At 35.8% G+C, this 25,560-nt stretch overlaps 5 protein-coding genes across 11 annotated transcripts in view; 3 read left to right on the forward strand and 2 right to left on the reverse strand.

Moving 5' to 3' along the window:
- Positions 1–4,805, reverse strand: part of LOC105384707 (chitooligosaccharidolytic beta-N-acetylglucosaminidase) — a 445,339-nt gene extending 440,534 nt beyond the window's left edge. For 4 of the 5 annotated variants that reach the window (XM_048624345.1, XM_048624349.1, XM_048624348.1 and 1 more), the window contains exon 1: positions 323–473. The gene's annotated coding sequence lies outside the window, so the exon portion shown is untranslated. Of the gene's footprint in view, positions 1–322; positions 474–4,670 lie in introns of those variants that run through there. The other variant, XM_048624346.1, reaches the window with a different exon arrangement.
- Positions 4,622–15,002, forward strand: LOC105384706 (transcription initiation factor IIE subunit beta). Its single transcript, XM_038119154.2, has 6 exons — positions 4,622–4,763; positions 5,129–5,236; positions 5,442–5,604; positions 5,766–5,875; positions 8,218–8,395; positions 14,726–15,002. The coding sequence occupies exons 1-6, from the start codon at positions 4,702–4,704 to the stop codon at positions 14,984–14,986; spliced, it is 882 nt and encodes a 293-aa protein (XP_037975082.1). The 5' UTR covers positions 4,622–4,701; the 3' UTR covers positions 14,987–15,002.
- Positions 15,003–15,699: 697 nt separating this feature from the next.
- On the forward strand, positions 15,700–19,613 carry LOC105384704 (transcription factor GAGA). Its single transcript, XM_048624356.1, has 7 exons — positions 15,700–15,850; positions 16,085–16,225; positions 16,325–16,456; positions 16,871–17,046; positions 17,399–17,523; positions 18,614–18,794; positions 19,320–19,613. The coding sequence occupies exons 1-7, from the start codon at positions 15,782–15,784 to the stop codon at positions 19,480–19,482; spliced, it is 987 nt and encodes a 328-aa protein (XP_048480313.1). The 5' UTR covers positions 15,700–15,781; the 3' UTR covers positions 19,483–19,613.
- Positions 19,614–19,907: 294 nt separating this feature from the next.
- On the reverse strand, positions 19,908–22,526 carry LOC105384703 (spermidine synthase). 3 transcript variants are annotated; one of them, XM_011554979.3, is made up of 4 exons: positions 22,374–22,526; positions 22,054–22,268; positions 21,834–21,959; positions 19,908–21,129 (listed from the first exon to the last, which is right to left on the reverse strand). In XM_011554979.3, the coding sequence occupies exons 2-4, from the start codon at positions 22,255–22,257 to the stop codon at positions 20,596–20,598; spliced, it is 864 nt and encodes a 287-aa protein (XP_011553281.3). In that variant the 5' UTR covers positions 22,258–22,268; positions 22,374–22,526; the 3' UTR covers positions 19,908–20,595. The 3 variants fall into 3 exon arrangements, with proteins under 3 accessions (XP_011553281.3, XP_037975218.2, XP_037975217.2); XM_038119290.2 differs by having other exon boundaries at positions 22,445–22,481; XM_038119289.2 differs by having other exon boundaries at positions 22,380–22,404.
- Positions 22,527–23,227: 701 nt separating this feature from the next.
- Positions 23,228–24,388, forward strand: LOC125489270 (ubiquitin-like-conjugating enzyme ATG10). The gene is made up of 2 exons (XM_048624579.1): positions 23,228–23,686; positions 24,007–24,388. Exons 1-2 carry the CDS (start codon positions 23,379–23,381, stop codon positions 24,206–24,208), a joined length of 510 nt encoding a protein of 169 aa, XP_048480536.1. The 5' UTR covers positions 23,228–23,378; the 3' UTR covers positions 24,209–24,388.
- The last annotated feature ends 1,172 nt before the right edge of the window (positions 24,389–25,560 follow it).

Here is a 25,560-nt window from a genome sequence, read left to right on the forward strand (position 1 = left end):
TCCTTATTGAAGCCGTGAAGCGGTTATAAAAAATTAACGCGCTACAAGCAACTACCCTTGTTTACATTACCTAAGCAAAGTTACATTATATAAATGTACTTAATACTATGATATTTACCAAAAACTTAGACAGGACAACATTTTGCTATTTCTATACCGACAACAATATTGAAACACCGACAAAATTCCTACATAACTACACACAAACAATTTATTGACAAATACAGTCAATGCACACTAATAAAACTACTCTAACCGTCAGGAAGTGTCCTCTACCTTGCTTATAACTATGATCAAATTAAAAGTTCAGTAGATACGTTACCATAATATTACTGCAATGCAACACAACCGTATATTGGGCACGTCAAGAACGTAATAAATGTTGTGATAGATTCTCAAAACACGCACAGCGTTCTTGCGTGTTGGCGGACGGATTACAACTGAGTGAACTCGCTTTAGCACACAGCACACTATAAACAACTAGGTATAGTTATGTATAAGTGAAGTGGTACCACTCGCCCTGCCCAGCTCCAGACGTAAAAACTGAGTCACGCTATGCTATTTATACTGTACCAGCATTCATATTTTACTGGATAGCTCGACATTAGAATGCGAAATTATGAAAAGAGTGCCTGAGCGAATAGTCAAAAGACCAAGCGTAAGCATAGTTATTTATTTCCCTGCCCCTACTTCGAAAACGAAAGACAATCTTTTTTCGGAATCTTATTCAACCGAGCTGGAATGGAACACACTTAGAAATGATCATAGGTAAGTACTAACTTAGGGCAAAACACCCAGTAACTGACCATGTGCCAGTAACTGACCACCTTCCTCTTCAACTCCAATAAATAAGAAATATAGCCATGCAGGGCCATCTAGTGAACATCCAGTCTATTTTGTGGTTCATTGAGAGCATTACTGATACAAAAGATTTTGCCAGCCGCCAACAGATGGATAGTGAGCGATCGAAAAAGTTCAGTTGGCGCGCGAACCGAGTAAATTGCAGTTATGACTAACGTATTTGTTAAGGTAAGTGAATTTTTTGATCGTAAAATTTACCATGAAAAAAATTGAAATCAATGAAAGAAAAAAATATACCATATAGATTTAATTATAAAGATTACGTTTTTGATAAGATTCAGCTTGTTATTTCCCGTTTGATTGTTTTTAATGTGGTGGACAGTTACTGGACGACAAAACAGCGATTTTCCAATAACTGACCACCTATGTCGGTTATTGGGATTTTTGGTTGAAGCTGAATTTAGGCAAAATAAGAACGTAATATTAAAGCTCATATGTGCCATTTTCTTGTGTCAAAATATGAGCATTCTATCTTCACTCCTTCCATTTACTGACATAGGTGGTCAGTTATTGGGTAAATTGGTGGTCAGTTACTGGTATTATTATATATGATATATTTTTACAGCTTTCAGCGAGATGAAAAAGCGCCAAGATAGCAAAAAAAGTATAGAAAAGGCAATTCCACTTGTCTGAGACAAACTAGGATCAACAAGACATTCCAAAATAATTCAGGGTGACATGCAAGCACCTTTTAAAATAAAGAGAATTCAAACACAAAGTCCAAGTTTGTTCCAGATTCGGTATTAGCTGATGAGGAAGATAAAAACGCTAGTGGAGCATACTATCAGCCTAGGATAATGTGGATTCTCCAGGATAAAGACAGATGTCACCATTTTTCCTTAAAGATAATCTTTGGAGCAGTCCCTTCAAGAATGCAAGACCAGGAGACAAATGGCTTTCACCATCTCACTCTATGAAAAGATACTCAAATGCTATCTTCAGAACAGCTAAAGGCGTACCTAACCAATGCCAGCGCTTGTGAACCAGATGAAATTGGTTCCCCGAGCACAAAAGCACTTGGTGAACAAGACCTCAATGACGCTATTAATGACCCAACCCGAATATACGTTACCGACGAAACGCGCCTCCACATTTTTCCAAAGACAGGCAAAGCCATTTTAGCAAAATAGGAAAAAGAAAGCATCACTACAATGCTAGCACCCTCAGCCGGTGCACCAACACGCCCTTCAATGGCATTATGAACGGCCAGCGGATTTCAAACAGAACGGTAAAATTGGCACACAAGAAATGGGGCATTCTTCTATAAATTGTTACCACGACCAACACCCCAGCCATTTGGAACCGATACCACAACTATCCGGAATCCACTGGCAACGCTATACCATCATTGGCGGACACATTAGTCCAGCAGCGGAAAATGCAGAAAGTACAGCGATGTTCTGCTTCAGTGACGCCTCTTCAACGAGGCAAAGATTCCCTGTCCCCCTTGCAGAAATGACTACTCCTGTCTTTGGCCAAATACTTACCTACGAAAGCACGTTTCAACAGCATCCTAAATATTCCAGTTGAATCAAATCAAAGTCATTGAAATCCCGTTCGTCAAGGCATCCATCTTTGTATCCTGAAAAACTAACCCCCAAAATCTGATTCGGTCATAATTACAATGGCTAGCCTCAATGACTCTTTTAGCCGCACTGAAAGTCTCTGGGTGGGGTTTCAGAAATAATGAAAACCATCTGTCTCTCGTCCTACATCCTTGAAAGGACCGGCGGGGAAAGGGCCTACTTTTCCGACGGTGAATTTATGTTTTCCCAGGCCGACAATACAATCCGCCACGATTCCTCCTCCTCATCAGTTGATACCGAATATGGAAAAGACCGGCTTTAGCGCTTGGATTCGCTACTTTATATTTAAGAAAATGCTCGTTTCTGGCACCATGAATGCTTCATGGGCCTGTCCCACTGATCCTGGCTTGTTTCGGACAAACAAAATCGCCCTTTCTGTGACTTATCTGAAGGTACTACATTGGGGGCACTTAATCTCCCTGAAAGCTGTAAATTTAAAATGCGTGTTCACTATGTGCATGTGTGTTTATTTCTTTGTTTTTAGTATTTAATAAAAATGCATAAACTTGTGTTTTTAATAAATAAATGGTTGATTATTAGGATAAGATATCATTTAAATTATGCATTAATCTGATTAATTAATTTAATGCACTTTTCAGTTAAGAAACCTTGAGCAAAAGTGATGTGTCACACATTAAAAGAGACCAGAGGATCGGTACTATTACATGAAGTGATGAAATAAATAAATAATAATAAGATTTAATCATAATTCCATTTTTAAACCATTTTAAATTGGTGGTCAGTTACTGGCATCGAGTGTGGTCAGTTACTAGATTTTAGTGGTCAGTTACTGGGAAAATCACTACTTTTTGTTTGCAAAAATATATAAAAAAATGAGTAACTTCCACATGTTTGCTATTTACTCAGGAATGTAGCTCTGTTATTCTAGTTTCTAAAACAAAAATCGGATTTAATAAGTGATAAGAATTGAGCCCGCTACAGATAAATTACTGGAACAACTCCCTTAAGGTGGTCAGTTACTGGGTGTTTTGCCCTACTCATAATTTACCTACGTACACTACCTACCTAGTTACATAAAGTGGGAACAAACGGCTTTAAGTAATAACCGGGAGGGGTATGCAATGCAGCGGGACTCGAATGATCATGATAACTAGCTAAAATAATTAATCTACCTACTTATGTTTTTTAAATAGACCCTAAAGCTGCGTACAGACCGGCCAAACGAAGGCCAACGAACGGGTTTCGTTGATCTTCGTTGCTGCAATCTGCCCTGTATTATGTATGATAAATATCCATCGTTGGGCGTTCGTTGGGCTGGTCTGTACGCGGCTTAGCACGGAGCTTAAAAACTTGTACATAAACTATTTTATACTTAAATGTTGCCTTAGAGTACTTACGTATACCTACTTAACTATAATATTATTTTAGAATATTCTAGTGCTAATGTTAGTTACTAACAAATTACTGTTGACTGTTGTATGCCCGACTGCTCGTAGCTACTATGTTCATATTAGTCTATGCTATGTTCCTTGCCCGTACCACTTCTAGAGGCCACCTTATAATAGTTACAGACCTACCAGTCCATCTCAAATAGGTAAGTACCTCTAAAATTTAATATGCATTTTCATTTCAACAACTTTAAAATTAGTTTTAATTACTTACCTATCTAGGTCTAGGTACTTTCTGCTTCTAAATTCGTCCGGTTTTTTTTATTTCCCTTTTTCTATATTTATTTCTTCCAATTTCTTCAGACTAACTAATTTCTACATTCTTCTGTAGCCATTTTCTATTCAAAGATGATTCAAAGCATAGATAAAAAAAACCTTTAAACCTTTAAACTCCCTTTATAACCTTTAAACCATAATTTTCTCATAATTTTCAATATTACCTACTCTGTGTTTTCAGGTTTTATTCTTTACTAGCTATAATGTATAATGATCGTTATCATTACACTAAACTTTGAGCACTAAACTTATATAATATTTCATATTTCTAGCACCATTAGAATAGTAGCTTAGAATAACAACAGCCCAGCGCTTAGAATAAAAACAGCCTAAAAAGTATGAGACGTTGATATTGGCAGAATTGACACTTGCCAGTTGACAAAGTTAAAGATTTGACAGTTGACATTGACATTACGTGTTTTGTTTGGTAGCTTTTTCATGTTATGAGGTTCGTGATTATCTGATTATTGGCTAATCTAATTTGTGGAGAAGGGAGGTGAAGGGGACAAAAACTAATACATATCCAAAAAAAACTTACCTGTTACGATAGTCCCAAAAATTGAAACACCATGGATCCAGCACTTTTAAGGGAACGTGAGGCCTTCAAGAAAAAGGCTCTTGCGACGCCCAGGTATTTACCTTCCTGTTCTCGTATAAAAGCACTAAAGGTCAGGACGGAAAGCTGACGCGACGCTAAGTGATGTCAGTGACGTTTTACATAGAATTACTGTCTCGCCCCTCCAGCTATATGCGCCGGATCAATGCCCATTCACTACTGGCTGGTTGCGAGTTTTGGGCTATACTTTCTCCCTCGCTCATCACACGGCCAAAATACTAATTTATAGGTCACCTAGTGGAAGTAGGCAGTCTCATTGTTTGTTGTTCAATTACTTATACTTTCTTTTAGTCCTGTCCTCATAGACTTCTATTTATTCTGATCAAAGAAGTTGAAGTTTTCAATAATGTATTTAAATTCCTACACATACAAATTTTCAGCATTGAAAAGAAGAAAAGGGATGATTCACAGTCAAGCAAAGATGACAGCAAGAAGAAGTCCAAACCATCAAGCTCAGTCAGCTCTGCACCCAAGCTGGATGCTTCCAAGTAAGATTCTTCACAATGTAAACAAGGATTTTAGATTCTATCGCATCTACATACCTATCTAGAAATGTTCTATCTTAATAGAATACCTACTCACGTAAAAGTAATAGATTACACTAATCATAATATTTATGCTTCGAAATTTTAATTATTACCTAATTCCCTTTTCTACAATACTAAATAACTAACAATTGACATATACTTCCAGTTACAAGACCATGTCTGGCAGCTCATCATACAGGTTTGGGGTGCTCGCCCGCATCGTCAGGCACATGAAGGCTCGGCATCAGGAGGGTGATGACCATCCACTGACCCTCGATGAGGTCCTCGATGAAACCAACCAACTTGATGTGGGGAATAAAGTGAAACAGGTATATAGATACAATTGTAATGCAACATTGGCAAGCATGTGCAATACACATATTTTAGTGTATGTGTTGTGTATTTACTTATTATAAAAACATAGTAAATACCTACCTGCGAAATAGTATTTTCTTTTCAATTGTTCAAATGATTTATTGATATTTTTCAGTGGCTGCAAACAGAGGCGTTGCAGAATAACCCTAAGATTGAATGCACATATGACAGCAAGTATAGCTTCAAACCAGTCTACAAAATAAAAGACAAAAAATCCTTGCTCAGGTTGGTAATTTTGGTATACTTTATTTACAATTACAATAACAGTATGTAAGACAGATTTTATTATGTAAGATCAATGTTTGAAAGGCCTGTTATGAGACAGTGCCATGGTTCATTAGATAAAGATAAGATAAGATAAATCTTTATTTGCAAAAAACACGGTATATGGATGATACAGTTTACATATTAGAGTCACATGTTTAGCAAGTTGATAATTGCATGCAAATATAAGTACAGAATGTCACAATAAATTTTTTAACTTTCATGCTTCTTTATATAAAACTAAATTAATGTCACACAATAATATACTATTCAAAATTCACATAACATTAATAATTAATATTGAATAAATCCTTAATATCATAGAAGTTTTTATCACACAACCATTGGTAAAGCTTTTTTTTGAACAAGTGCTTACTTAGTGACTTGAATTCACACGGAATGGTATTGTATATTTTCACACACATTGTCAAGCAACTTTTCCCGTATTTAGAAGAGTTAGGAACCTCTTCATAAACTAATCTATTAGCATTCCTTTGAGGTCTTAAGCTTAAATCCGATTTTATTTTGAATAAATCTTTGTTCTCATTGACAAACTTACTAACTTCGTATATGTAGAGTGAAGGTAGTGTTAACAGATCCAGATTTTTGAAAAGGGCTCTACATGATTCGTCAGGAGGGACCCCACAAATAGCCCTGATGCATTTTTTCTGAGCAATAAATCCTTTATTTATATCCGTGCTATTCCCCCACAATATGATTCCATACCGAAATAGAGACTCTATGTACGCACGGTAAGATATGACTGCAGTTTTTCTATCAGTGATTTTTCTTATTTGATTTAGAGCATAAATAAATTTATTGACTCTACTACACAAATTATCTACTTGTATTTTCCAATTTAGGTCCTGGTCTATAATTAAGCCTAGAAACTTAGTTTGTGTTACACTCTTTATTTTATCTATGTCAAGTTTAAATTTATATTTGGATTGAACCGGATTATTAAATTGCATATATACAGATTTATTTAAATTAATTTTTAAATTGTTTGATTGTAGCCATTCGATGATTTTGTCAATGGTCTCATTAACGTCCACTTCATGGTCCTTTACTGAATTGTTTTTTTTATTAGTGGCTACAATTATTGAAATATCATCAGCATATAAGATGGTTTTTTGATAGGTGATCTGCGGTATATCATTTATATATAGTATAAACAGTAACGGCCCTAACACGCTACCTTGAGGCACTCCGCATCTGTTTTCTCTATAGTTAGAAGAATACGACATTAGCTCATTTGCTTGTAATTTGTTAACTACGACGCACTGCTGTCGACCCGTTAAGTATGTTATAATCCATTGTAGAGCAAGTCCTCTTATGCCCATTTTTTGTAGCTTGTGTAATAGAAGATCATGAGCAACGAAATCGAAAGCTTTTGACAAATCGAAGAACAAACCTGTCGTAAAATAGTTATTATTTAAATTCGTCAAAACAGTTCTAATAAGAGTGAATATTGCTAGAGTGGTCGACTTTCTTTTTTGAAATCCAAACTGTTCATTTGAGATAATTTTATACTTATCGCAGTAATTTAATAATCTTTTAAGCATGCATTTTTCAAAGAGTTTCGATAATATTGGTATGAGTGTTATTTGGCGATAATTATTAGGATCATCCTTTCTACCTCCTTTATGCAGTGGCTTAACGAGTGAAAGTTTTAATTTTTCTGGAAAGGAACCCATCGAAAATGATAGATTTATTAGATATGTCAGTATTTCAAGTAACTGATCAGTGCATATCTTAATTATTTTGGTACTGATTCCATCGCATCCCTCTGAATTTGTATCGTTTAAGCTTATAAGTTCCATTTTTACCTCTGCGGTAGTCATGGGTAAAAGAAATATAGAGTTCGCATACGAAACACATCTCCTTTGTTGTTCGGTAGTGTTGGATGTCACGTTGGAGGTATTTGTAGATTCAATAAAATAATTATTAAGGGCTGTCGCTATTTTTGTAGGATCTGAGATGTGTTCTTTATTAATATTTAACTCTGATATGCTGTTCGGGTCACTTTTTGTTTTACCAACTAGATTATTTATTACTGACCACGTTGCTCTACACTTGTTTCTACTTTTACTAATAAATTTTTCGTTACAATTACTGGATATACAGATCTCTCCCAAAGCTTGATTACCTAAATAACATAATAATAATAATGCCATACATATGCAGAAATCTGAGTCCCATATTTGCATAGTCACTGTCTCCACTCCACTATTCAATTATTTCATAATTTAATATGGTCGTATGACACAAATGATTTCTTAATTTTCTTCATCTTTTTTCAGATTACTAAAGCAACAAGACTTAAAAGGACTGGGAGGTATTCTATTAGAAGATGTACAGGAGTCCCTTCCACACTGCGACAGGGCACTGAAAAGCTTAGCACAAGAAATACTTTACATAACTAGATCTACTGATAAGAAAAAAATACTATTCTACAATGATAAGACTGCTAGTTTAGATGTGAGTATGAATATCATAACTATGCACAATTATGAATTCGGTAAAATATGTATGTGTTTTGTAAGTAAGTAGGTACTACCCATTTACCAATCACAAACTCCAAAATATATTAAAGAAATACCTACTAGCACCTAACACACTCCTCCTCGCTTTGCTCGTCGTCGCACCTATGTTTAGGTTTAGGTCCTAAGGTTTTTAAGGCTGTCACTAAAGCTGGAAGAAAATCAGAATCTGTCAAATCTAGTGAGGGGGGGTTGAGGTATGCGGGGCGTTCTACGGACAATGACATGAAATTTTAACATAGTACTCGAAAACATAAAAGTGAAGACATGCCACTTTGTTAAAAATATACTAAGTAAGTAATATTGTTTTGTGATACGAAAATATTTATTTTTATTTGAAAGTATTTTTAATATTTAATAATTAATTATATATAAAGTCGTACCCGTGCCGATATTTATACAGGTTGTTGCAAAAAGGGTTTAATACTATGCCGAAACTGACGTGTGCAGCATGTTATTGATGTTATTTCTAAGCCAGGAAATGAAATCAGAATGTAAAAAAATCGCGAAAATATTATCAGAGTTTAATAGTTCAGGGTGTTGTATTAAACTCTGCCCCCGTGTAATAAAAAAAGTATAGTTAGCCGAAAGGGCGTTACTCAGGCGTCACTCTGAAAAACTTTTATCCTACGTAATTTTTTATATTCATGAAAAAAACGCTTCTTCATATAATTTTTTTTTGGTCACGTGACCTTTTAGTTAGACGACCTGTTTTTTTTTTGGTGTTTCAAAAGCAGAACAGTAGTTTGCAGAACTCTGCATATACAGGGTGTCACAAAAGGTTACGTAGCTGGCAAAGGGATATGGGGAGGTCACCAGAAAAATAATAACATGTAAGTACCCCCGCAAGGGTACATTAGTACAAGGCGAGAGTGTGTATTTTTTTTTAAGTACTTATGTGTATTTGGGATATGATAGAAATAATATTTTTGTTTCTTAAAAACCAAAAAATTTACACCTTGCTGCGCTCTTTTGCTCACTGTAAGTACACCTACAAATATTGCTGTATTAAAAAAAACGGTTTTGTTATAACGATTATAAAAAAAAAGTTATTTTCATGTCAAAGAGTCATTTACCTAATTACGATTTCACTCAACAGCAGGTGAACTGAAAAAATAAGTTCTAGTTCTATCATCACTTTAGATCGCAAACATTGTAACTCCACTTTTCTCGGCGAAAAGTACTCTTTGGTGTCAATAGAAACGTTTTTTGAATTCACATGTTTTCCTCTTTATTCGAAAAAAAAAAACTGTATTCCGCATTTTACCATTTGTTTTCCTCTAAACCCCAAACCGTGATTTTTAAACAAGAAAACTTAGTAATTATACCCTTTATTCTCATATACAACGTGCGATGTAGGCGAACGTGAACGAAAACTATGCAATAAGCCTTTGTTTTTATTACTACTTTAGTAAATTACAATAACATACTCAACAATGTAAATTTTTTTTGCAATGTTATGTTGTTAAATTAAGATCTAATATTTTATTAACATGAAGTTACTTTCAACTTTTTTTTGCATCTATGCGTCGAATCACAGCATGACGGCTGCTGCAGCTTCCTGCTGTCCTGTCCTCCAACCAATCCCACCAGTACTGCAGGTTGCGTCGAATACGAGCCATTCTCTTCGACTTGACAAGACAGGTGCTCCCGGAAGGATCATAGATCGCACGGAACCCGTACCGTATAGAGGCAACGGACTCCTTTGCAACAGCCCCCCAGATTCGGAAGTAGCCCATGCACTGCATGGCGAGCACAGCTGCAGCAATTTTTTCGTAATGAATCATTGGGATGTCATCCCCGAAGGAGGCTCTCAGCCTACCTCACGTCCTGTGTGACATTAGAAAAATGCACTGTGCTAACGCCGTTTGCGAGCTTGATTTGCAGGACCGCGTTGTATGCCAAGTTCCACCGCAAGACCTACCGCTGTGGAACTCCGCAACTGAACTTCTTCAGTGAAAACAAACCCTCTCTTTTCGCATCCTTAATGTACTTGTTAGACACGTATGACCTCTGTCAATTTTCTGCAGATAAGAAGACAAGTGATGGTATACAAGAGCCGCCAAGGTTCGCCCTCTAGGGGATAGAGTTGAACGCGGTTACTATTTTTAAGCAAACAGCCAGCGCAACAACTCGCCCGTGGTTCTTATCCTGCTCCGACAGTGAACGAACGCAAAGTATTGTACCCACTATTCGAATCCGCATTTCGGATGCCAAACTGACTGTCCGAAAGGTCGAAACCGTACCACCACAGAGGTATGACTCGTTCGAAGAGCTTATCAGGCTCTTACAGCAATCAGATGTGTCGGTACACTGAAAGATAATCTACAGGCCTGCTTTATTTATTTAGGAGCACTAATGGCCTCCTTTCAGTCATTGAGTCACTGGCACTCAGGCTGCGGTTGAACAGGAAGATAGACTGTCTAAACAAATCATTTTTTAGGCTAGTTAAAAAAAACTTTAGGTGGGTAGTATGCCAACTAGAACTACAAATAAAACAGTATTTTTGTCTCCTCTAAAATTTGGTCACGAGGAGTTACGATGATTACGATCTGAGGTGACGCTGACGATATTTTATACAAGGTATTGAAAAAAGGGTATAAAGCTTAGCCAAAAGTGGATTTAGGTGCCATTCTGATCCACTTTTCTTCTACAATTTTGAAAATTCACGTAACAAAACCTTTTACATAGAAACTTATTCGATCACGTGACTTTTTACTATAGAGACCGAATTTATTTTTCGAGAATTTCCAAAACTTGGAGAACAAAAGTTGTTCAGAATAACCCCTGAGTCAAACCCTTTCGGCACAGTATACCCTTTTTGCAACATCCTGTATAGGTAATATCAGGTTTATAAAAGACCTGGGCCTGTAGAGTGAGACTCGGCATGGGGAGTCATAATTTATAGGTAGATCTTTTAGGTTGCAGTGGCGAATGGGCACTGGTAGCCCTGCCCTTTTCTATAACTATAACTATAGGTAATTTTATGGCAATTTAAAAATGGTATAACATTTATCTATTTGAAAAAATCATTAAAAATATACATTACCTATCACCCTAATTTAAAAAAAAAATTCAGCCCTTACTTTAAACTTATAACACCCCTCTATTTCCTTCAGGGGTTAAAAAACCTGTGTATTTAATATTTTCTTATGAGTTTTTTTTTAAAAACTAGGCTCTTACATAGTTGTACATAATATTATGCGGTATTTTATTCCACTTGTAACGCATAAAATTCATAGCTACAGTAAACATTTCATTTTTTTCATGGCGAGATACAGTCGCACTTAACCGCTTTTTTGCAAAGCTTGTTAAATAGATTTAAAAAATTATGTAAATTTTAGATCTTCAATTTTTAAAAATACTTACTTATTTTTAACAACCTGTAGTGTACAGACTACCACATCTTAAAATATATATATTTTTAATTAACTACGGTTTTTGGTTTCAAATAAAACAAATTATGAACTTACTTTTCAACACCCTGTATATTGTGTAGCTTACCTACCATACACAACCGTTAAAATAAAATAAATTACCCCTCAGAATATAAACAGGCTCGCGCTTTGGCATACTGCATTGACCGTATAGTTCTTATTCGGAGAATATAATAAGTGTCATTATGTGCAATGTTTACCTTTATCTATGCATCTGTAACTCTATAGTAAAAAATGTAAACAAATCGAAAAGGCGAAATGTTTTCTAAGAATTTTCGGCTTTTCTGCATCTAAAATGATTAGAAAATTAACTTTCCATAGCAAATGCATATGTATTATAATACTTGTAGTCATAATTTGTTGATTTAATCAGTTTTTGTGAAATATTTGATAAAAAATAAAATGGCGTGGGTATCGCTCCTAACAGGCCGCCACCAGGGCGACGACTGAAGAAATCTGAAATCTGTCACGGTGTCATCATTTTTAAACCGGAATTTATTAGTTTTTTGCAAAAAAAGTTGACTTCTGGTCCATTAAATCCAACTCTTTAAGGTAACTTTGTTAAGAATTTAATTACCTACACATACATATAAGATTCCATGAAAATGGGCCCTCTGATTTCGAGGGTTTTTTCATAATAAGTCAAAAAATGGCAAAAGACTGGTGTGTTTGCAATTTTTTTTAACATACTTATTATAATCCTGCACCAATTTATAAGCAACTAACATGTTCAGTATACCCTCTGCTACAAAATATATTTTTATCAATGTGATAGAAGCCACCGTTTTTCCAATCTAATCAAGTATATCAAGCCGACTTTAGCATTTTAGCTTTAGGGATCCCCTTAAGGTTAAATACCGTAAAAATCCGAGCAATTGTTTTGCTCTATATTTGAAACACTCCGCTCCGCTTCGCTGCGCTCCGCTTTGTTTTTCGATATCTATGTGCACCTAACACGCTCCTCTTCGCTTTGCTCGACGTCGCACCTATCTTTAGGTTTTGGTTCTAAGGTTTTTAAGACGTTTATGGTTTTTTTTGTCAAAACCACGAATTATCACATTTTCGATCGGAATTTCAATGACAATGGGCGTTTTGGGATCGTTGGATAGCTCTTTTCAAGAGAGCAAAAAAATATTAGGACGGACTAGCGCTTCCTTTATTCATATTCTACATAAAAATACCTTTTCAACGATGTATCACTCATTTCTATTGGTGCTGGTCCCAGCTTCCATATATGTGCTTTTGTGCCCATCATCATTTTTCGTGATTATAATAAATCGTTATTTTATTAAGTAATCGTATTTTTCAAAGTTCGTGTATTTGAAAATCGTAACAACAAATCTTTATAATTATGATATTCGAAATTAAATTTACGTGATTTTTATAATTTGGTATTTTAAAAAATCGGTACTGTGCAGCGAGCATAGGATTCGATACTATTTTCGAATCTACACGAAGGGTCACTTTTACCAAACGCTAAACGTATTTAAATCAAATTTTAAATACATTTTGTACTAACTGATAGACGTATGACAGGCTACTAAATACGTTTTGCGTTTGGTGAAATTCCACCTAACATATGCAAAAAATAAATGTCACTTTTGGAACTAACTTTGCCTTACATTTTGGCAGTGACAGTTGACGATACTCAACGACAGTTAACGGAGGTTCGAAACTTGTGCTCGCGACTCTCCAATATTTCGTAAATTACATTCGGTATTTTCAAATTCGGAAACAAGATTTTCGGAATTTTTGGGTGTTATGCAAGATGGCGATTCTGCGTACGTGCCTTCATCGAAATTAACGTTATTTTTGTTTACAAAAACGTGTGTATAAGTAGGCTTGATCATGTAGATAATAGTTACATCTTGGACGAATTAACTTTTCTTGATGGTAGTTTTATTTTTGTCGCAACATAAGTACCTAATATGAATAAGTAGATTAGTACGTAGCGTTTCTTGTTGCAAACAAACAAACAGTTCCATCCAACTAAGTAAACTGAAAAGCTCTTCCAGTCTTCTTAGCGACAATTTTCAGTTTCCAAATGTAATGGCCCCATTTTCTGACTGCCGTGAAGTTAAAACGAAATAACATAAATTTACGAATTAATTACCTCAGTAAATTTTTACATTATGTAAACTAAGGGTGGGTTGCACCATTTAACTTTAACTATTACAAACGTCAAATCCTTTGACGAGAGAGATCAATCTTCAAGAGATTTGACGTTTGTAATAGTTAAAGTTAAATGTTGCAACCCACCCTTACTTTATTACTTAATATTATTATCAGATTGTACCCGATGTGAGATAAACACAGTGTAGTGTCAAATTCAAACCATTTTAAATCCGAAAATGGTTGTCAAAATAAGTTTGCGATTGGTACACAGATGCGGCGGACTGCTATAGGCTGATGATGATGATGATGATGTATAATTTCCCATGTTTTAGGGAAATTTTGATTTTTTTCCTTATAAGTGGGCAGTTTTTATTTTAAATAATATTTATCTCAAAAAATGCGCCGTATACTATAAATCTGTCTGACCACTTCAAAGGTGTGAAATTGCTGATGTTGGTAATTTTTTCTACGTTTTTAGGGACATTTTGATTTTTTCCATGGCATGGTTATTTCACATGGCAACTTTACTCGTCAAACTACACAACCGCTCCATACAAGTCAAACCTATCGAATGCCTCCAACACGATAAAAAAAAACTCTTTAAAAATCATCAAAAAAACACGTTTAAAAATCTTCACTCTCCCCGCAATTAAAAAACACATATTTTTTTATTTGCTCATCTATCAGTCGGTACTACTTATGTATTTTAATTTCAGGTAGACGAAGAGTTCGTGAAACTGTGGCGGGCGACGGCAGTGGATGCGATGGACGATGCTAAAATAGAAGAGTACCTCGAGAAGCAAGGCATCAAGTCTATGCAGGACCACGGCCCAAGGAAACCGTTAGCTCCTAAACGAAAGAAGGCCGCCCAGAAACGGAGGCAGTTCAAGAAACCAAGGGACAATGAGCACATGGCTGACGTTCTTGAAACTTACGAAGATAATACGTTGACACAGAAGGGCGTTTCTATCAAATAAATGCTGAATTATTATACCTACGATGTATCATATTTGTACTACTACCAACCAAACAAGCCCAAGTACTTACCAAAATCTATTAGGTACATAATATGAGACATGTAGGTAGAGGTACATTGTCTCAAGTTAGTATTGTTAGATTACACATCGACCCCGTAATTAGGTTACACGTGTATAGGTACTATAGGTAGTGGTGCCAAAATGCTTAGTAAGTTAGAACTGCTTAGAACATACCTATGTGATTTTGTTACAGGGTTTATATTATTATTCAATATACGACCATGGCATGAACAACATGTAGCTATTTCTCGAATCATCCCTCTCCTCGTCCCATCCATAAAGGTTCCATCGGAATGACTACGCCGCTCATTTCAGTTGGTTTTAATATGGTTTTGTGATGGTTTTAAGGCCGGTCGGTTCTAGTTATTTATACAGATTCATTATGTGCGGAGATGAAGATACAATATGAAAACGGAACAGCCTTGCGCGTGTAGCGATGTTCAACCGCCTATACCCACTACGAGTGCGATCTCACGTGACCAAAAGCAAGATCAGCCTACCGAGCCGAGTTCATGCGCCTCCTGTGGAGAAATAAGAACGAGCTCGTTATTATTCTGAGGGTAGCGTCACACAGATTATGAATTTTAGATCCCAAAATTTTTGCTGTCTGACAGATATCAGTCATTGATAATTTGACAGTTTCAATTCGAGATTTGTTTGTGTTTCAGTGTTTAGCCGTGCTTTGATTCTAAACATTTCACAAATTTTACTCGTTTGAACCATTTTGAGTTCAAAATGTCGCAGTTTTCGCTGTCGTGGGATGTGCAGAAACACATAAGCAACGGTCTTAGCTCCCTGCAGCAGGTAAGTACTTATTCCAGATATTTAGAGCTATACGCTATAACTCGTAGCATCATAGTCATCAGCAAACGAGCGTCCTTTGCTGAACATAGAGCGGTAGACCTCTCCGAGGGACCAACTCAACACCCTGACTAGCACTTTATCTCAATTCTACCCTTCATATGTCTGTCTAACATTGTTATCGGCCCATGCTTTCTCCATCAAACTAAGATGCATTATTCATTGTTTATTTTTCAGAATGGTGAGTTTGTGGATATGACGCTGGCTGCGGACGGGCACATGGTAAAGGTTCATCAAGTGATGCTCGCTCTGGCTAGCCCTTACATTAAGGAACTAATTTCCTCTGCTAACTGCCCTCATCCAGTTATATTTCTAAATGTAAGTGATATTAGCTATTTCTTTATTAAAAGTATAACAATCTCTCTCTCTCTCTGAAGATGATGAATTTATAAAATTTTATTTTTTTGTTTCTTTCAGAGAGTATCTTACCAAACACTATGTTTGCTACTGGAATATATCTATATGGGGGAAGTTTTAGTGTCACTTGAAAATTTGGATGACCTAATTGTAGCTGGAAAAGAACTGCACATTAAAGGCATTGAAGATATGGTGAATATTTATTGATAACTCTATTCTATTCTATTCTTGTTTTGTATGGCACTTGTACTGTGCGTGACTAGACACAGCACACTTTGTAGCTAGATATGATCGAGATTTTGTCATGTCTTGAAATCCGTTTGTTGCATGCACTACTGTAATAATATTAATATATTTTTTGACATTTTACTCAGCCTAGGATGCCTATAATAAGTACTATGTTTATTAATGCAGTCATCTTCACTAGCTAGGTAAGTACAGCTACAGATTTTTGTACCTTGTCAAACTCACAAACCAACAATGTTTGAATGAATTTTGTGGTTTATTAGTTTGACAAGGTACAAAAGTGTATAGCTTCTAATAAAGGTCATGGTACTGTTTACTTTATGTTTTTTGTAAACACAAGATTTTGCCATCATGTTACAGACAATACACCAGCCCAACATATCAATCACAAACACAACAACTAAAGCTGAACAGCTAACTCATGATGAAGAGGAAGAAGAAGAAGATGAAATATCTTACTTCCAAGTTGAACATACATCTGATCATGAAGACAATGAACAAAGCCCATCACAGACCATGTATGATTCAAGGAGTCAGTAAGTATTATTAAATGCAAACACATTTTTTTTTATTAGCCTGTTTAGTTTCCCACTGCTGGGCAAAGGCCTCCCCTTTTTCCTTCCACACCCTTCGATCCTGTGCACTCTCAGCCCAGTTATTATCATACTTATCCAGGTTGTCCCTCCATCTCCGTCTAAAGCACAATATTGTTAAAATGAATTCAATTCAATTTGATAGATTGGTACCTTTTTAGAATCTAAGTATTATTTAAGTAAGTAAATAGGTACTTAAGTATAGATTATCTTAGAAAGCAAGAATATGAATTTGAAATTGACCTTAGAGAATCCTCAGGCTCACATAATAATGTATTGTTAAAATTATTTCCAGAGATCGACCTAATCTTTCAACACCAGAACAGTTAGAAGCAACTACAGAATATATACAAGATGAAGAAGAAGAAGAATCTCTTGTGCCAGAGGATAATGTTAAAACAGAATCTGCATCACCTAACAGTAAGTTTTTTTTACACCTGTTACCTTGTAAAGTCATTTGTGATAAGAAACTTAAGTTCTGTTTCAGAATTTCTGAATAATGGCTACCTGTGGGATAAGATAAAAGACATGCTGTCACTCTCTGTGATTATGTTGCAGACATTGTGAAACAGGCCCTCATAAATGGTTGCTGTACCTAGTTCTAAACTAGAATGGTCCAAAACCAAATAAAATAGGTATCCTAACTAATATTATAAATGCCAAAGTAACTGTGTGTGTCTGTCTATTACTCTTTCACGCCAAAACTAGTTAATTTGGTATACATATGGTTTAGACCTTTAGACTGTGAGAAAGAACATATGCTACTTTTTATCCCGGTATTCCCACGGGAAAACTTTTAGGCGAAGCGAAGCTCGCGGAAACAGCTAGTGTATAATATTCTATCAGAGGCCTGTCCAGTCAATTCTAGTGTTTTTTTGGGTACACTGATAGGTAGGTAAATAATATGCCAGTTCGCTCTAACTAATTCATAATTTTTGCGTCGTTTTTAGTATGTCAAACACGCTATATGAATACCTACCTGTTTTAAACTAGTCGTAGGTAGTGAAGGCATTTAAACACAAATCTCCATCCAGAAGTTATCCTAAGTAATCCTAACTATATCCTAACTAATATTATAAATGCGAAAGTAACTGTGTCTGTCTGTCTGTCTGTCTGTCTGTCTGTTACGCTTTCACGCCAAAGCTACTGAACGGATTTGAATGAAATTTGGTAAACATATGGTCTAGACCCTGAGAAAGAACATAGGCTACTTTTTTATCCCGGAATTCCCACGGGAAAACATTTTAAAGGCGAAGCGAAGCTCGCGGGGACAGCTAGTAATATATATAATATAATATTATAAATGCGAAAGTAACTGTGTCTGTCTGTCTGTTACTCTTTCACGCCAAAACTACTGAACGGATTTGAATGAAATTTGGTATACACACGTTCTAGACCCTGGGAAAGAACATAGGCTACTTTTTATCCCGGAATTCCCACGGGAAAACTTTTTAAGGCGAAGCGCGCGGGAACAGCTAGTTACTAATAATAGCAAACCTCTACATTACAGATAAGCTCATGCAATACACGATATCGAACCAGGGTTCCGTACAGATGATACTGAACAGATTCATCTACTATGTCAAACATACGAATCGCTTCAACATGCGGCAATGGCGGTGCACTGACTACGTCAATAAGGGAAGGTGTCCCGCTTACGTCATTACTAAAGGAGATGTGGTTGTTAAAAGGTATGTTATAGAATTAGAATCCCTTTAATTTTTTACTCAGAGTACCTAGGAAGCCTATAATACTATGTTTATTAATGTAGTCAGCTTCATTAGTTTCTAGCCACAGATTTTTGTACCACACAAAAGTGCGAATCGGTGCGATACGAGCTCGCAGTACACGCGTCACCCTCTCTCCTATGGAACACCTGCGAGTGGGAGGGAGACGTTTTTAAAAGCGGCGTCGCAGCTCTTTATTCCAGCTCTTTGAGTCGTTTTTAGTCTATTTCATAATTTTAACACAAATAGTTACCTTCACCGACTTCACCTAATCCACGATAACGTGAAATTGCTTTATGATCCAAGAGATCCAATTAAATCACAGGATAGTATTTCAGAGTAGCCGTGCGCGGTGGCGTCATCTACTACTAGCTATTTTTTCCTCACTTTGTACATTATTGTTCAGTTTTATAGTGGTGGCTTATAAAGATAACTAATTATTTCTTTTGGTGCCTACAACAAATATTAATTCGTTTGTACGATTTTCAGAATCGGCGCGCACACACATCCGTTCCATGACAAGAAGATTCTAAAGAAATGGAAGGCCGGCTCCATATTCTCGGCGGTGCTAGACGCCGAATTAGAAGGCATGTCCAAGAAAGATAAAACCAAATCCGAAGAAGCGATGGAAGAAAATGCGGATGAAGTTTGAACTAGTGAGAACAAACTGTGTTCTGTGAGTGAGAATGCCTTATTGAAGACGAAAGTTTCATGCACTGAATTGGTTTGTAGTTTTTTAGATCTAACTTATCTGTATTTTGTAAATATACTTAATTTTAATTAGGAAATTTAAGAACTTTTATTTCACATCATCAGTCTTCTATAGCTCAATGTTGGTCAATAGGCCTGCTATAAGAACATCAACTATTACAATCCTGTGGCTGCTCTAAGCCACTCACTGCCTTCCCCCAATCTTGATAAAGTCAGATGTCATCATCCATGATCATCATTGGCATGTCATTATTCCGGCGAGCTTCTAAATCTATTACAATTCTACTAAAATCATAAAATGAAAAATTTCAAGCAGTTTAGCAGATTGTCTGTTTCCTTGTAAATATTATAATGATACTATGGTCATACTGTAATAAAAATATTTTATTTAAAAACCAATAAAATAATCGAGTAAGTATAGGTAAACAAAATATATTTTAACACTTTCTATATCAATGTGTTTTATATCCTATTCTGGCTAATGGATCGAGATTTTTCATAAAATTCATAACATACTTTGCATTGTTCTCATCGATAAAATAAATGATACTAATATTTGAAATATCTTAAAAATTTACTAAAATATTCAAGTACAAAATATTCAACAACCCTAAAAAGCTGTAATTTTTTCATCTTTAAACTATGTGTAAGTCATAAAACAGCCTTCTTATTTTATTTGTAGTCAACATAATATTAAAACATTGTTAATATTATTGAGTAACAATATTATGAGACTAGACAAAATATGTTCATCATTTCGGAATGATTATGGAATGTATAAGATTAATAAGGCACTTTAGTAAAAAGTCTTTCAAAGCTTATATCTATTGTAAGTATGTGAAATACTTATGAAAATATACATGTAAAAAGTCAACACTAATATAAAATATATCTAGCCTTGGCAAAAAGATATCTGTGAGCAAGTTGTACCCTCAGAATTAAAATAAATTCTTCCTCTATTAAATATTATGCTGTTATAAAAATGGGAGGACTCTTTAAGTACAATCACAAACTCATCATTTACCAGCTTTTGCACATAAGACATGCAACAGAATTAGGCCAAGTGGCTCTTGACAAAAGTCGGCAAAACAAATGCAGCTTTATGTATATCACTGTTGTAGTATCTGAGATTCATTTTCTTCTCGTCTTCACTCGACAACTTCATCTGAGGAGTGTCAAACTTGATGTCCTTGTCCAAAGAGCCAATGACAAACCCTATTTGTCCCGACGGGTATGTTGGAACAGACGCTATAGCGTAAGCAGCTGCTGGAAACTGGTTCCTGCAGAACTTAAGAGTGCTGGTGACCATGTCCAGATCATTCCAGATGGTTCCGGCTTGCGAGCAGACTATGCCGCCCGGACGGAGGGCGCTCTTCATCAATGCAAAATAGTTCTCCTGGAATAAGTTGACGGCGGGACCAACTGGGTCACTGCTGTCCGTGATGATGACGTCAAACTCATTGCTGTGGTTCTTCATGAACTCAAATCCGTCACCGACATGCAGCTTCAACTTCTCACTCTCGAATCCCACTGCCATGAATGGGAGGTATTTTTTTGATACTTCTATGACTTTTGCATCAATTTCCACCTGTAACATAAATGAGTAGTACCTACTTTAATTAAATTGATTAGGTATGTAAGTAGTTTGTAAAAAATATACTATGTTTTAATTCAGTGATGAATGATTTAGAATGTTGGTATTTTTGATATTATAATATACATTGTATGTAAGTACATAAACCATTAAACTATCTATTCCTCAACAGAGACAGATAACTCAGTACAATCTTCCATAGATAAGGCTTATTATGGTCATGAACTAATGACCTCTCATTAGATAATAGATATTTGAGCAGAGAACTAAATAAAAATTGTAGGTACTTATTTAAATAATTAGTTTTTCAATAGCCATATAGGTATATAAGACACATACTGGGTTTACGATTTATTGTAGGTAAGTACCTACTCCTATTCAAAGAGAAGTCCCTCTAAGGGACTCAGTTCTGTGACTATGACCAATTTAATTTGAATTACTCAGCTCAATTACACCCAATTAAACTCTGTTACAATTCCACATGGGTGGTGTCTGTGCTTATCAACTAAAATAGTTCTTGAAAAGAATCCTTTAGATATAATTATTAGTAGAATTTCTTAAAAAGAGTACATGACAATAAGCTTTAACATTTTGAATCAACTAAACAAATACTTTCAATATGATGTAATTTTCTAACAATTACTGACTGTAAATAATCAGTGCACACATAACTTAGGATATACACAATAAAGCATTACCTGGACAATGTGTTTGACTTGAGGATGCTTGGCGACCTCCCTGGCCACCCCGCCGTCACCACCACCAACTATAAGTACTTTCTCTGGGTTCTTATGGCAGAACAATGGAAGAAATGATATCATCTCCTGAAATAGATAACACAAATAAGTCAGTATTTAAGAAAATTAACAAGTAACTAAATACTTGTAAATGAACAACCTTTATATTATTAGGACTTGCCTGATATGAAAATTCATCCTTTTGAGAACACTGCACAATCCCATCTAATACCAAAACTCTTCCAAAAGTAGTAGTGTCCAAAACCAAAATGTCTTGGAATTCCGATTTTTCTGAGTGAAGCACTTCCTTTACTTCGAATGAGAAGGTGCCTCCTGGCCACATGTCACTGGACTCGGTAAACCAGTTTTTCTTAAACAAATCCATGATGAAGTGAACTGAAATTAAAGCTGATATGAAGTTTAACGAGATAGTGTAAGTTATAAAGCACGATTTTATATCTTCTTTTTTAATAAAGCACTGAAATGTAGATAATGCTAGACCTGGACACGTCGATCGCTGAGCGTAGTGATAACACAAATGATGATTAATTAATTATTTCAAAAAGTTTTACCTATCAAGTTAGACAACAACAAAATTTTAGTTCGATTAAACTTTGCTGACTCTCTGACATTGACATTGATCTGTCAGATTTAAGGTGCCGACACACTAGCGGACCCAGCTGTCGCGCTGGATGTTTTTGTTAAGCTGCGTACACACCGGGCCAACGAACGCCCAACGAACGCCAACGGTGATCCCAACGATGGATAATATTCATACATAATACAGGGCAGATTGCAGCAGTCAACGAAAAACGTTCGTTGGCGTTCGTTGGGCCGGTCTGTACGCGGCTTCAGCCGAAAACTTTCACAGACGAGACGGTGGGCTCGCGGTCAGAAGCAGAATCCTCAGAATAATATAATGTACTCTGTGGTCAGAATGACGCGGTCCACGCAAAAGATTGCACGCGCGTTTCGTTATGGAGGAATGAATTAACGAGTGTGTTCTCAACAGCCTACTAAATTAAAAGACTACAAACTTATTTTAAAAAACAGGACTCTTTCATGGTCACAAACGTTTTTTTTTATTTTCTTTCAAGAAAATCTTCTTTACAAGTAAGTTTACTACTACTCGACATGTTTCTTCGTCAACAGTTCTTTGTGGAATAGGCATAGGAACGAGTCTAACTGTCGCGGCTGCCAGCCGCGTCCGAATGTGTCCCCACGTTTATTTAGAAAATAATGACCACAGAACACTTTACAGAAATGTCATGCTCAGCAATGAAATGACAAAAATAGGTTGACACTTGACTGATGCGTGACGTGACATCCCCATGACATTGACATGTGTCTCATGTGACATAATTATGTTGGTAAACAAACAAAATCCAAGTAGAATTTTCAGAATTGATAATAATATTGGAATTAAATAGTTTTATGGCTTTAAAACTCTCAAGAGGGAACCGATATAAGTAGTTTATTTCGTTTCTTACTCCAGTAATATGATTTATGAGCATGAAAATGGAAAATTGTATGAATTACGAAGACTATGAGAACGCTGCCAGGAAGTTCATCCGAATATCCAATGCGATTTCAGATGGCTGGACATTGCATCTAGGAATGGATTCTCATTCACTCCATTTGAGAAAAGAAACATTTCTAAGGATTAAAAACGAAGAACAAGATAGTTTAATAAAGGCAGAATATGTGATTTCATATAGCACAAGTTACTGTGTTCCTATATTCGCTTTTAACTTATGGAAATCTAATGGTGTTTTACTAACTTTAGAAGAAATAAGAAATATGGCATTCATAAAGTAAGCTTTTTTCCAAAGGAATGTGTTTATAGCTTCAATATTAGCAGCTTAAAGCAGCTTGTTAGTGTTCAAATTTCATCTCTAACTTGCATGGCTTTGTCTTTTTATTAGGAGGATTATATTTATTGTAGTATCTTTAAGCTTGTTTTTTATGTATTAATTCATACCTATAATTCAATAAATAATCAATTCATATTTTGAAAATCAATGATACATAAAATTACACATTAATCTTCCAATAATAATTGCCTTGCTCTCCGCTCAAATTTCTTTGCTTACTGCTTTGTACATATTAAATATCATGTTTATTTCTTTTTCAGAATAAGTCAAGGTGATTTCTACTCAGTAATCACACAGCAGGAGCACCCATTATTCTTCAGGCCGTATTACATGATACACCCATGTCATACTGAACAGCTGTTGTCAAAGTTCAAGGCAGAATCGAAAAACCTTATTGTTACCTTCATTAGTCTAATATCACCCCTTATTAAATTTAATTTACCCCTTAATTATGCAATGTAATTAATTTATACTTGGCTTTGAATAATGTATGTATTTTTTATATGTAAGTACTGCTTACTAAGTAGGTATATTATTTTTATTTACATGGTGTAAATGTATATTACTTATGAAAGATATTTCTTGTCACACCTATTATAAATTTTTCATAAATAAATAGTGGCTATGTACAAGAAAAAAAAATAGTTATACCGTAACAACCTATCTCATTATCATCTCATTAAGTATCTATTATTAAGTGGTAAATAGGTAATTTTAACATTATACTTAATTAAAAGCAAGCATAAAATAATATAAGTAAGTTGATACTCAATTGATATTCAGCTAGGGCTGACAAGAAATAACAAAATATCCATATAACAAAGCTTCCTTGGCTATGGATTTTTTAATTTACTGAGATGCTGTTGCTACGTTTGAGCGGCGTGCTTTGGGAGAGGATTACGTCCAGCAGTGAACTGCTATAGGCTGATGATGATGATGAGTTGCTACGAACTTGGCAGGTACTAGGTTCTACCTATCTTATGGGTACACTCCCCAGAACCTAGAGCCTACCACCCGTTCGCTAAGTTACAGTGCCACAAACTTATCTGTTCCGGTGACAGCTCACGTAAATGTGTAATATTTCTTCATTCTATTAGATTTTAAGTTTGCCAGTAGTGGTAATTCGCTCTTGTAGTTTCAATAAACCCATCTAATCTATATCAATACATAATTCACTAGTAAATAATGAGATATGGATCAATTTAGTTCGCTCTCACCGGAACAGATAAGTTTGTGGCACTGTACTGTCTGTTGACAATCAGAGGCCCTCAGAGTAATTGCCTAGCTGGGCTTGGCAAGGGAGCTTTGAGACCATTTGAGATGATAAAACTAAACGCGAACTTGTATAGCGCGAGAGAGTCGCCACCTAGCGGTATAGGCACTGAACTACCTTAGCGCCATAGTTTACCATTCACTGCTCGAATAGTCAGAAAATCTGTCCCTAGGCTTTATACATAATCATTAAGTATGTATATTTATTTATTAAGGCACCTGTGATGGCCGACAACAACGTACCTACATACCACAGGGATTTGTGGCTAACATCAGGCGTAACATGTAAGCTACAAATGTGGCCGCTGAAGCGAATGCCTCTGTGACATTCTGATGTCCTCACAGGTATCAGAGCTAGGTGTTTATGTTTACATGTTTGCCCAAACTACCTACAGAACCATAACCGTTTGAATCCATACTCAGGACTATGGAAACAACCATTTGCCAGATCTCCAATGGTAAAGGATCTGTAATGCCTAAACCTCCCGATATGACACATTGATGGGTCATCCGGTTAAAGGTTACTATTACATGATATTATA

Source organism: Plutella xylostella, chromosome 12 (assembly GCF_932276165.1).
Source record: "Plutella xylostella chromosome 12, ilPluXylo3.1, whole genome shotgun sequence".
In the NCBI taxonomy this organism is placed as follows: Eukaryota; Metazoa; Arthropoda; class Insecta; order Lepidoptera; family Plutellidae; genus Plutella; species Plutella xylostella.